General features: G+C 36.1%; 2 protein-coding genes across 3 annotated transcripts; one reads left to right on the top strand and one right to left on the bottom strand.

The window, feature by feature from the left end:
- Nucleotides 1-1,025, top strand: LOC136234889 (deoxyuridine 5'-triphosphate nucleotidohydrolase). Its single transcript, XM_066024386.1, has 3 exons — nt 1-391; nt 473-564; nt 653-1,025. Exons 1-3 carry the CDS (start codon nt 42-44, stop codon nt 895-897), a joined length of 687 nt encoding a protein of 228 aa, XP_065880458.1. The 5' UTR covers nt 1-41; the 3' UTR covers nt 898-1,025.
- Nucleotides 1,026-3,663: 2,638 nt separating this feature from the next.
- Nucleotides 3,664-11,399, bottom strand: LOC136235754 (glucose-6-phosphate isomerase, cytosolic). 2 transcript variants are annotated; one of them, XM_066025739.1, is made up of 24 exons: nt 11,278-11,399; nt 10,980-11,030; nt 10,815-10,891; nt 10,626-10,707; nt 10,498-10,545; nt 10,138-10,293; nt 9,958-10,054; nt 9,758-9,800; nt 9,544-9,611; nt 9,346-9,430; nt 9,071-9,119; nt 8,470-8,542; nt 8,333-8,393; nt 8,010-8,076; nt 7,624-7,680; nt 7,479-7,532; nt 7,246-7,374; nt 5,582-5,645; nt 5,421-5,494; nt 4,947-5,000; nt 4,799-4,867; nt 4,344-4,433; nt 4,141-4,248; nt 3,664-4,045 (listed from the first exon to the last, which is right to left on the bottom strand). In XM_066025739.1, exons 2-24 carry the CDS (start codon nt 11,028-11,030, stop codon nt 3,995-3,997), a joined length of 1,707 nt encoding a protein of 568 aa, XP_065881811.1. In that variant the 5' UTR covers nt 11,278-11,399; the 3' UTR covers nt 3,664-3,994. The 2 variants fall into 2 exon arrangements, with proteins under 2 accessions (XP_065881811.1, XP_065881810.1); XM_066025738.1 differs by having other exon boundaries at nt 11,227-11,364.
- Between the last annotated feature and the right edge of the window lie 1,681 nt (nt 11,400-13,080).

Here is a 13,080-nt window from a genome sequence, read left to right as displayed (position 1 = left end):
ACTAGCTTCGAATTTTCAAACCCCACGCCCGCCGAAAACCAATGGCGGGAACCCTTGGCGCCATAATAAATTGGAAAAACCTGCCGGTTCTTTCTCTATTTAAACTAAATATCCAAGTTTACCCCATCCTCCGTTCTCACATTACTTTCCCCAAACCTCCTTTCATCTGCCGTCGTCTAATCGTTCGATTTAACAGTATGGCTCAAGCAGAAATCCAAAACGATCGGCCTGAAATCGCAGAGCCAGCCCCTAAAATCCCCAAGCTTGAACAGAACGGTGTCCAGCACGCCTCTGACACTCCAATCTCTTTCTTTAGGGTGAAAAAGCTCTCCGAAAACGCTGTTTTGCCGTCTAGGGCTTCTCCTCTCTCTGCCGGATACGATCTTTCCAGGTATATTTACACGAATTGAATTGCATTTTCTTCGTATGAATCGTATCCATTGAGGATACTGAATTATTGTTATGCTCTCAGTGCGATTGAGACCAAAGTACCTGCTAAGGGAAAAGCACTCGTTCCCACAGATCTGAGCATTGCTGTACCTGAAGGAACATATGCTCGTATAGGTAATTATTTATTTATTTGTTTGTTTGTTTGATTTTGGCTAGATGAGGTGAGAATGAAATTGGGGGTGTGTTGATGTTGTTAATGTAGCGCCGAGATCTGGACTTGCTTGGAAGTACTTCATTGATGTAGGTGCCGGTGTTATAGATGCTGATTATCGAGGTCCAGTTGGGGTTATATTATTCAACCATTACGATACAGAATTTGAGGTGAAAAAGGGAGATAGGATTGCTCAGTTGATAATCGAGAGGATTATGACTCCAGATGTTGTGGAAGTTGAGGATTTGGATGAAACTCTGAGAGGTGAAGGAGGGTTTGGCTCTACTGGTGTTTGAGTCTATATTTTGGATGTGTTGGTTTAGTAATATTGGCAAACATCTCATTGGCATTAGATCAAAATGTAAGTCTCTGTTTTTGTAAGTTCTTTTGTGAAGAAGATATGGATTTGCAGTCTCACTAAGCATATATGATCTATTCAGATGTTAATGAAAACCCATGAAAGCGTTGCCATATTTCCAGTTCAGAACCAATCACCATATTCTGAAAAAAATCACTAAAAAGAGCCTAAGTTAGGGTGTTAATTTTGATTCATTTGACACATGTAGATTACATAACATGATCACCTATTTTGGTCAAGGGTGTCAGAATGGGTTGTTACTGTGTTACATGATTTATATAAATTACATGATACAAATGCAATAAAAATGACAATGGCCGTGTATGAGATCGCACGAGACCACTTCGATTTATTTTGAGTCGGGGGATGTGAGCATAGCAACCCTAGTAAAATACCTTCTGCTTCGTGTCAAGCTGTTTGCTGCAGACGAGCTAAGGTTATAATCAAGCTGAGTCAATCCAAGTTTAGCTCGTAAGAAAATGGACCAGCTCAAGCTTGTGCTCAATATCTTGTTTGTTTTGTGAGCTATTCGCAAGCAACTTGTTTATTTATTTACGGACTTTACTCGTGAGCTACTTGTTACTTTTGTTTGAAAACATATTAATTATGTCCATTTGAATTTTTTGAATGTATAATTACATAGTCTTAAAACTTATTATTAGTATTGTAATTGAATAAAGTTTGTTTATTAGTTTGCTCATAAACATTATAATATTATTGCTTGTTTATAAACTTATAACTGAGTTTTCTTGTGAGCTTTCAAGTTGAGTTTTCCGTATTCAAACTTGGTTTGTTTATGAATTGAGTCACACAGTTGAACTTTTATTGAGCCAAACGTTGAGCCGCTCATGAGCAACTCGGCTTATTTAAAATCCTACTTATCCGATTATGTTAGAAATTGACAATTTTAATTTTGCCACTAAATGTCTAGGACTGTTCCCTGGTACCAAACATACAATAAGCCAACATTTTTATTTAGAAATGGAGGAACCGTAAATCACAGAGACAATTTTAATTGAATTCTGTATAGGAGTAGCTTGTAATGTACAAAATAATTCAATGTTAGTGAGGCAATTCAATTTTTCATTGGATGTTGCTACCATTGATCATTGTAAATATAGTAGACTAATTGATTTCATTGAAACACACATAATCAGAGTAAGAAAGCATTTGAGTTGATGATTCTGATAGTGATAATAATGAACAAATATGTAAAAACAATGAGAGATTACATGACAGAATTCGGAATCAGACTGCGTCGAATCCAACGTTGATGATAAAAGGCGATCTACAAGTCGGGCAAGAGAGTCGTTTTCGCAGCCAAAGATCGATACACCGTACATGAAATGTATGGTTACAAACAGGGAGACACCTGCACCGCTCCCCTTTCTGAAATGCCTCCAAACATATAACACAGCTAGTTTCAACATCTGCTTCACAGTGAAACCAAGGCAGAGCTTGCAAGTCTCGGAGAGACAAGCCTAATGAGCTTTTTGCAATGCCTAAGCCCGTCCTATTATCTTCGTTTCGATCAATGAAATCGATGATTACGTATGAGAGAACCACGTATACCAAGATAAGAGTTGAAATGGCTAAATAAGGAAGCGGAGGAGACTGTGGCGGAGGCGGAGATGGTGGTAGAGGCGGATAAGGATAAAGAGATGAATGCATTTCAGAGAGGTGAAAGTTGAAGAAAATAGGAGCTATTGGGGGTGTTGACTTGAATATAAGGCTGTTTTGTCCTTTACTTGACATGTTATTTTACTTGCAAGGTACCCGAATGGGATGGCTATTCTATTTTCTTTGACCTCATGGCTTATGCAGCTTTGGCATATGCTGTGACTTCAACTGCAGATTGTGTCCTATAAAAGTTTTCCCCAATTATAAGTTCCGTTGACATTAAGAAAGCATGACAATTATTTAAGTTTATTGATGCCGGGGCTTACTAGTTTGTGCAAAGCTGAAAGTGATGGATGGTGTTGAAAAATTTAGAATACTCCTTGTATTCTTTAAAAAATATATGGATAAAAGAGTTGCTCTTAAAGTCTTCTCGGTATAATAAAAAATAATGTACATTTTCTTTAATAAGTGATACGAAAAAATTTGTGAGATCGTGTTTCGTTGTTTGAAAAGATCTTTTCTGGTGTCTGAGACCGGTAACCTACTCTGATGTCTAAGTTAACATAGTTTAGATAAAGTACTAAATAATTGAAAGTAATTGCAATAGATGTGTATTTACTTCGACGGTGTGATGTTGCTTTTTAGTTATAAGGTGTCCAAATATAAATCCATAAAGACAGCTAAATAATGGACACATTTTAAGTAGTTTGTATCATATTTGATTTGGAATTTCCTAATCCTAGACGAGATTGAAGAATTTCGATCCGAGAAAAACGCTGGTAACATCCCATTGGTCTGTCTAAGGTGAGATTTTATTCTTGTTTATTTTAATCCGACAACTTCCTTTAATATTTTAATCCAACAGCTTCCTTTAATCCGGATGCCTATGCTAACATGAGATGAGAACACATGTACATTAATATATTTCGTATTATATCAATAACTAATGCCTAAACATTAAAAATGGAAATGTCCAAACCAAGCTTGTATCAAAACACGAAATAGTTGCAAATTCATTCTCAAAAACACAAATTAAGTGCTGAAAAGGACAACTCAGAGCATACAATATAAGAAGGCAAAAAAAGGAAAAAAACGGATGAGTTGTCCCTAATTATAGCCTTATATTACTTTTGGTCATGTAACAGATGAGACATGTCTGATCCAGAGGCTCTTAATACATGCCATTTATTTAGGATAAGTACCCAAAATTTCACACAAAAATTCAGCCTCATGATAACTAGTGTACATGATGATTGAAAAAGTATTTGCAGATAAAGCTGCTGCTGATACCCTTGCTTTTCTTGAGAAACAAGGAAAAAAAAAAAACTCTTAAATACAAAGGTCACTTGATCATGTCTATGATTTCCAGAAAGCTGCTGAATTATTTCCGAAATCTCACGAACGACGCTCAACAGTTATATCCGAGGTAGAAGAGTCTGAGGATTAGCTGGGACATCCGAACTTTCCTGCCAAGTCAACGAGTGTTATATATATACTCTTCCATAATCACATTTGGGTTAATTATCCTTTCATCATTGATAATTGATAAAATTGCGGTTACCTCTAGGTATTTTGTCAGTAAAGCTGTAGTGCTGAAGTTAAAGCCCTCAACTGGATCTTTCTTTGTACGAGATGCATTAAGCTGCTTTCTCACTTGGGTAGCCAGTGACTATTTAACAAACAGATAAGCAAATATCAAATCTTGGAATAGCTCGCTTGCATCGTAAATAAACTTAACCCTGCAGAATTTCTTAAATCTCGTACCTTTCCTAACTCAACTCCCCATTGATCAAAAGAATTGAGTCCCCATATGAAGCCTTGCACTGCTACTCTGTGTTCATATATTGCTAACAACTGAAACGAAACAAAAAGGTGAATGTTGTCGGACAAGGAAGCATATAAAGATAGATATAGACAGATAGATTGTTTCTGCATGAGCATAAACAGCTATTCTATAAAATGGAATAAAGTATCCGGCGAAATTCACTAAGTAGATTTCAATACTATAGTCATCAATAATTTCAGGTGGGAACTTTCTAAGATAAATTAATGTCTAAATATGAATGCTAATCCAATATCCATTTCCGTACATCATCATATTAACAAAAATAGAGCACAACAAATGCACAATAAAAGCATTAAATCTGAACGCCGGGATTGCTTAAGAAGAATTAGAAAGCATAACTTGCTCCATAGAAGAATGATAGAAAACCACAAACCTGTCCAATTTTGTAGGCATCCAAGGATGAAAGCAGAATACTGAGAGAAGGCCTGTTGCCAGAGAAGGTCTGCAAAAGATAAGGGTGAATAAAAATAATTTTCTAAAAATAAAGCAACATTATTATAGAGAAGCTGCAAGGATTCAACCTTGTGAGGAATTAGATTCTGTGCAACATTCTCTTTTTGCAACTGCTCTGCTGTCTACAAAAGAATAATTCACAATCAAACCTTCAGACAATAACAATTACTTCCTCCGGCCCAAAAAGATAGTTCACTTCCAGCGTTTTACGTGATTTAAAAACATATAGTTAAGGTAGTTAGTGAATAAATTTTAAAATGTGGACTATCTTTTTGAAACGGAGGAGTATTTCAGTATCATTAGAGGGAAAAGTATCTTGCAACAAACTATGTAGATACAATATCTTCAAATTTTATACATCTCCTAACCAGAGAGAAATATACGAGTTTTAAGAATAGAAATGTAATAACTGAAAATTAGAAATTTATAATGATCTACGTTAATCCACAATATTAGCCAACATTTTTAAAGAATAACTTCTCATTATTATATAATAATTCTTACAAAAACAGCAGAAATTTATGAGATAAGGAATTATATACCTTTCCATAAGCAAGGGCATCTGGCTGTGCAAAAAAGTTAGACATGAGCTCATCATGGTTACTCACAACTTCTCCTGTTAAATCGGATAAATTTTATGTCAATAAGCACAATTGGAAACACCTTTTGAATTTGACTCTCCAATTCTCAGGATTCATAATACCTTCAAGGTATACAGGTTGCTGACTCTTCACAACACCAATAAAGTCGCAGGGAATTACTCGCCCCTGAAATTAAAGGAGAAGAAATACAATTTGGAGCATTGTTAATTATATAGAAGCTTATTTGGACTGAGCAAAAGCTAATTTTAATGGTCCTTCACATAAGAAGCCATACAAGTCAGTTTTATACAATCATGAGCCTAAGACGTCACAACTTTGTGGAAACAGTTTATGATGAGGTCCGGAATGTTGAAGCAATTGCCCAGGAGAAAAGAAAAATAATCCTAAAAATTTATTCGTTTTCTAACATCATCTAAGAATTAGGTTTCATAAGTACTCTTCTGCAGAAATTCTTATATTCAAATTGTTCAACAACATAAAAGCATTTGCCAAATATCATCACATGGGTTTCCAAAAGGTTTCTCCCTCTTAAGTATAATCAGATGCAACTATCATCCTAAAGTCTTGACTGATCCGTAATCAATAAGCCAGCTAGTATTGATTAGAAATTTGAGCAGAGCTCCATCAATCACTCATGAAGATTATTAAGCATAACAGAAATGTGAATGTATTAAGCATAAACAACAACAAAGCCTTAGTCCCGAAATGATTCGGGGTCGGCTAACATGAACCATCATATAAAACCGTGAAATCAAGTCATGTCAGCGACACAAATTCTCTCTCTCCACTCTGTCCTATCCACTACCATATTTTCCTCAATCCCCAATAAACTCATATCACTCTCCTCCAAGTTTGCTTAGGTCTTCCCCTACCCCTCACCACCACATCCCTTTGCCACTCTTCAGTCCTCCTAACCGGCGCATCAAGCGCTCTTCGTCTTACATGGCCAAACCACCTTAGTCGGTTTTCCCTCATTTTATTCTCAATAGATGTAACCCCTACTTTTGTCCTCATTATTTCATTACTCACCCGATCCTTTCTCGTATGACCACACATCCATCTCAACATAGGCATCTCCGCCACCGACATCTTATGAATGTGACAGTGTTTCACTGCCCAACACTCCGTACCATATAACAGTGCTGGTCTGATTGTCGTGCGGTAGAATTTTCCCTTCAATCTATTAGGCATGCCGGGATCACAAAGGAAACCCGTAGCACTCTTCCACTTCGCCCAACCAGATTTAATCCTATGAGCAACATCTCCATCTACTTCTCCATCCGTTTGGATAATAGATCCTAAATACCGAAAGCAATCCGATGCTTGAACAATTCTCCCATGCCTTTTCTTTTTTTATTAAGCATATATAAAAAATATATCGTGTATCATAACAGAACTGGATGTTAATGTTGAAAAAAAGAAAAGGCAGGGGATAAGATATTTTTTTTCCCCATTTTAGTGAGAAGCAGCAGGTAACAGAACAGTTTCAGTAACCAAATTGATTTTTAGACTATTTAACATTATTTATGTCTACAATTATGTCGTCATGCCAAAAGTCAAACATGTTCATGAAATTGGAAAACCAAATTAAAGTATAAAGCTAATTTCTGGAACTTTACACAAGAACAAAAAAGCATCTTTCACAATAAACTGAAAATTTCAGCAGGCTTGATATCTGTTTCAATAAAAACCGAAATCAAAAGGCTTCATGCAGTTGTCCAGCATTAAATGTCACTTTATATTAAATGTATATCTGAATGTTTACCTGGTGAATTAGTTGATAAAAGCTGTGCTGACCGTTTGTCCCTGGTTCACCAAAATCAATCTCCCCTGTTCCAAAGGGAAGTGGTACACCATCAATTGACACCCCCTTGCCATTACTTTCCATGCTAACCTGAATTGAAGTAAATTAATAAGGTTTATAGGTAGTTAAACCAACTGAATTCATTGTTCTCATTTAAATTTGAGAGAGAGAGAAATGATCTCCCTAAGACTTGCCTGTTGAATGTGTGGGGCAAATTTCTCCAAAGCTTGGGTATAAGGTAAGATAGCCTGCAGGATTACTTGAATGTGTTAAACGTGATAGGTAGATCATAAAGCAATTACGAAAAATCAAGTGCTTGTTTAAATAAGAAGTACTTACTCTTGCAGGATATCCAAGAAAAGTGACATTCCATACACTCAACAAACCCAAAAGTACCTGCAGGAAAAATGTTACAATAGAGAAACTAAGAATCTTATACAGCTTTTAAAAAAAAAAAAGAATCTTATACAGCTCATACAGTATCCAAAGGCCATATACTTTGTTGTTGAGATAGAGAAGGAACTTAATGAAATTGAAGCCCAAAGAAAGTAAAATAATAAGAGAAACAGCATAGCAATAATGGTACGAGACGAAAATTATATATTCTTCAAGCCACTTTTTGCACGGTTCTCCATCAACAACAATGTTAAACATAGCTGAATATTAATGATGTGTAAAAACAAAACTACAGACCTAATAGGATTTAACACATTGAGGGGTCTTACAGGAATATTTTTCTCAAATGGTGCTGAACTGAAATGCTGATCAATACTTGATGCTCCTTTCAAGAACCTTAACAGAACAAAAGGCAAGATCTTACTAACTTAAATCACAAGAAAATAAACCATAAATACTCATTAGATTAGTAGCAGAAGATAAGTTAGAAACTACAACACTACTGAAGAATTGAATAGGGATCAAGTTATGCATGAATGTATGAGATTAGGAATTCTCAGCACTTTTTTTTTCCATTGTTGTTCACAGTATATGCAATACGTTGCAAGAAAGGAATAATAGTTAAGATTAAAAGAATGAGTACCCAACTTACTTCTCAATGATTGAGAAACCATATTGAAGAGACAAAGGCAACATGCCAACAGCACTGCAAACTGCAATTAACAATCTAATTAGGAGCAAATATCAAATTCAGCATGATTCCATCCTAAAAAAAAGGAAGAAACTTACCACTATACCTGCCACCAACCCAGTCCCAGAATGCAAAAGCATTATTAGGATCGATACCAAATTTTTCGACAAGCTGCATTTAAAAAGGAAACGAGATAAGAAGACCTACATATGAAATCTCTCGTAATATTATTTTTGTACTCAAACATCGTCTGTAAAAAAAATTTATTTGTTGCTTATTTTGTCAATGGCACATTTTACCCACTGATTGATCCTAACACATAGATGGCTGGCATATTTCCTAATTAGATATCATGGGTGAAAGATGACAACTAGTTGAGGCAACCACAATCTACAATGACACATCATTCTGTTATAAGAAAGTTGCATTCATTAAATCAAACGGCTCTCTGCATTATGACAAGGATGAAGAATGGAGGTTCGCTCTTCCCTGGCATTTGTATGGAAGGTTTTGCAATTTCTTCTAAATATTTCTGAAACAGAACCTTGTGGGTGAAGAAACCAGTGAAATCATTTACTTAAAAAAAACAATGAACTTGAAGATATAATGGGAATAGAAACAATCATAAAATACTTAGGACTCCGTTTTCCACTGAAAATGAATTAGAAACTGCAAATGAAAGGATAAAAAAGACTGTACCTCAAGATTTGTGCTAACTGCTACCATATGCTTGGCTATTGCAGATGGTCTGCAAAAATTTACAAATAACTACTGAGTTATGATTGTTGTAAGAGAGTGTAAGAGCACGACTATATGTTGTCAATACAGCAGCAGGTCCTATGCAACTTATTTGGAAACACTTAAAATGATGCACATCTGCATTTCACTCACGTAACCACCGTTTTTCCCCCTAAGAGTTAGTAACAAGCCCTAATTCAGACCTTCAAAGCAATTGGGGTAGGTTTCGCACTCACCCAAGTTCTTTTGAAATCCATGCTCTCAGTGTCCTGGCATTCAGCATAGTTTCAGCTGTAGTGAAAGTCTTAGAGACCACAACAACTGCATATACATGGCAAAGGAACCCACACTTACATATTATAGCAAGAGAACAGAGCTCTACTAAAACATAGACAATAACACATGAGACATAACAGATAAAAGATTATGCATACCGAGGGTTGTTTCAGGACTTAAGCCAGTAATATTTCTAGCCACGTCAATTGGATCAACATTTGCGAGACTGCATCAAATGCCAAAATTAGGTCACACCACAGCATTGTGAATGAAATTGAAAACACATCTAACCTTGCATCGTGTTCCCAATCACCATCGTGCCATTGATACTAAACCAATGAATTATAAAGGCATAATGATGGAAATACTTACAATCGCAGCTGGCGGCCTTTTGCATATTTGCTAGCCTCTGGATCTGCAATTTGTCATCAGTAATGAATAAATGCTTTGGGCAAGGTCTCTTCATAAGACAACATAGACTTGTAGAAAAAAGGGGGATTGCAATACAAGGACAATCAAGCAAAAAACAACTGTGAAGCCCAAGCAGCAATTTAAAAGAAGCATCAAATGACCTGTTTGAAGAGCAGTGTGGACAAAAAGAGGCCCTAAGAAGCTGCCACCAATACCGACGGCAACAACATCAGTCAGCGGCTTCCCTGTAGCTCCAACCTAACAACAGCTGCCCATTACATGCAACTGAGGCAGGAATTCAATATGCAACCTTAAATTCAGAAGAATGACCAATATCTTACCCAGGAACCACTCCGGATCCTCTCAGAGAATTGCTTTATCTTGTCAAGGACATTCCAAACATCTGGCACAACATTTTTACCATCACTGTTTATAACTGAATCTCTCGGAGCACGAAGGGCTACATGAAGCACTGCCCTATTTTCTGTACTGTTGATCTGAAAGTGCCATAAAAAAACAAGTATATATATATTGGTAAAACCACAATCTCGAGAATCAGAAGCGAAGTCAAACTACATGAATTTCCTATGTCCAATTGTCAATTATAGAACGAAATATAAACACAAGGAACTCAAATGCCTTGATGTAAACATGAGTAAGCTTAGGCTAATTTAGAAGATCACGGATGGAAAATGACTTACACGCTCCCCATTAAACATGCGATGAATCTTTTCCTTAAGATGCGATGCCTGCATTAACAGGGAACTAAAATAAGAAATTATATAATTAAAATACTCTAATCTCCAGCATGGAAACTTCCCAACTTCACCTCTGCCAACTTATAGAGCTTATCAATCGTGTCAACATTGGCTTGTTGTCGTGAGTAGTCAAGAGTGATTCCATCAAAATCACTATGAAAAATACAATTCAAGTTACAATTACTCTCAAATAATTTCCCATTCTGCAGTAGACCAATATAAAATAGATAAACAAGCAGAAGAGCAATTAAGGAACATACACCATCATCGACTTGCATCGTTCAGTGTCGCTCAACAAATCTCGTAAATGAGTCTTCTTAACATCCTCAACATGAGCCTGCGCAATTGGTAGAGTTTTACTCAATCAAATACCGATTAACGACTATATGAACACAAAGTAAGAAGCGTTCTTCTATGTTTTCTACCTTCAAGTCCTTCCATGGCTGAGTTTCGCAGATTAGCGCTGATGAAGCCATCTAAAAGGAAAGAATAGGAGAACATCAGCAAGATAGAAAATGAAATCCGAAATTAGTAAAGTCGAAGAACTTTCTCATTGATTCCCTTTTGAGCATATAACCAATCAAATGATGGTCAAATGATCTAAATTAAATTATAATGGAATAAGAATTGGATCATCTAGAGATGGAAAATAAAATGGAATGTCAAAGATACCTGGAGTGTAGAGAGAGAGAGAATGAATAAGGAAGAAGAAGAAATATGGACCTTAAGCGTAATAAAAGAAAAGAGGTGCGAAGCGAATCAGATAGAGCTTGATGGTGGGTTCAGCTTTAACTAACGCACACGGGATTTTGGGGTTGATTGTGACTTCCGGTACACAGGTTGATTGAAACCAGTGACCCGCGCAGCTCTGGCGCATCTTTCTTTATTTTGTTCCTTTTTTTCTTTTTGCACGACCCAAAATATTAAATTTACATACATTTTTCAAGCTTTTAGCCCTTATTTAGACGGATGTTGTTATATTTAGCCTATGTTCTTTATCGCTGAAAAAAACTGAACTGAACTGAATGCTACTGAACTTAGCTGAATGGTACCGAAGTTAACCGAACTTAACAATAATTATGATATTAGACTTTAAAATAATTTTAATGATAATATTAGACATTAATAAACTTATAATAATAATAATGGTTCTAATAAATTTAATAATATCAATAATAAATAAATATATTATTAAAGATAAAACTAAATTGAATATCAAATAAAAGCTCGGGTTGATAAAATCTTGGTTCGATAAAAGCCTATGAAATTAAATAAAAACTAGTCGAAAACTCGTGCGATGCACGGGGTATGAAACTTTTATATAATTTAGATAAATAAATAAATTGACATATTTACTTTTAAATAATTTTATATCATGCTATGAAAAAAATTTATATTATGTATATTTGAAATTAATATATATTTTTTAATGATAATTCAAATTAAATTAATTTTAAAAATAATTGACTACTTTTTTATAGAATTTTAACTAAAGAGGAATGATTTATTTATTTTTACAAAATTTAATGATTTGTACTTTTTATGAATTTTAATACATTTTTAGATTCCAAATATTTTGATACAGATTAAAAGCGATAAATGGAGGTTTTAATCGTAAACCAACAAAGAGTTTCTTCTCTAGCTAAACTAGAAGGAGTGAATCCCAATAACAAGGTATAAACCTCGGTTCTCAAAGAGAATAATGTTTGATTGATAAAAGTTGCCGTCATTCTTACAAAATGAGGGTTTAAATACTTCCCCTTAATGATAACAAAAGACAAGGATTACCCCTACTAGGGTTACAATAAGGCTATCCCTAAAAGGGTAAAATAGGTGATACGCCCCGACAAACAGTACATTGGTACGGGTACGGATTGTCAGGGTTGTTGGTGAATTACTTCGGGAGGAAGTAAGCCTTGAGATCCGCCCAGGGTAGATATTGATACGCCTCCTTGCGTACTCCTAGATTCGCCCAGCTTGCTTGTCTTGGGGATCCGCCCTCCTAGGTATAACCTCCGTGGGTCTGATATCTGGGGATTCGCCAGAGCGCCTGTGATCAGTGATCTCAGTTAGGATGTCCGCATCATTCTCTCATTCTTTAAAAGAACTCGGCACCGATTCGCCCTGTTTGAACTCCAAAGGACCATCCGGCTTCCATGGACTAAGGTCACGGATGTTGAATGCTGGTGAGATTTTACCAAGCCAGTTCGACAATGTTATATGATAGGCATTGGCATTGACCTTCTTGGTGATCTTATATAGCCCGTATTTCCTAGGCCGAAGTTTGCTACTTGTGGCGTTGGCGAGTCTCTCTTTGCCCAAATATACCATAACCTCATCCCCGACTTCAAACTGTAGGTCCCTGCGGTGCTCATCCGCCTTAGCCTTTAATTTCTGATTTCTCTCCTCAAGAGTCTCTCTCACCTCTTGGTGCATCTGTACATAATCCTTGGCCAGCTGGTTGGCAGTCACGTTTCCTCTAGGAAGATGGGCTATATCAAGGACGTGATTCGGGGTCTTTGTGTA

This window comes from Euphorbia lathyris, chromosome 7 (genome assembly GCF_963576675.1).
Source record: "Euphorbia lathyris chromosome 7, ddEupLath1.1, whole genome shotgun sequence".
Classification (NCBI taxonomy): domain Eukaryota; kingdom Viridiplantae; phylum Streptophyta; class Magnoliopsida; order Malpighiales; family Euphorbiaceae; genus Euphorbia; species Euphorbia lathyris.
Note: the sequence above shows the minus strand (reverse complement) of the source record. Positions and strands in the feature narration are given on the sequence as shown.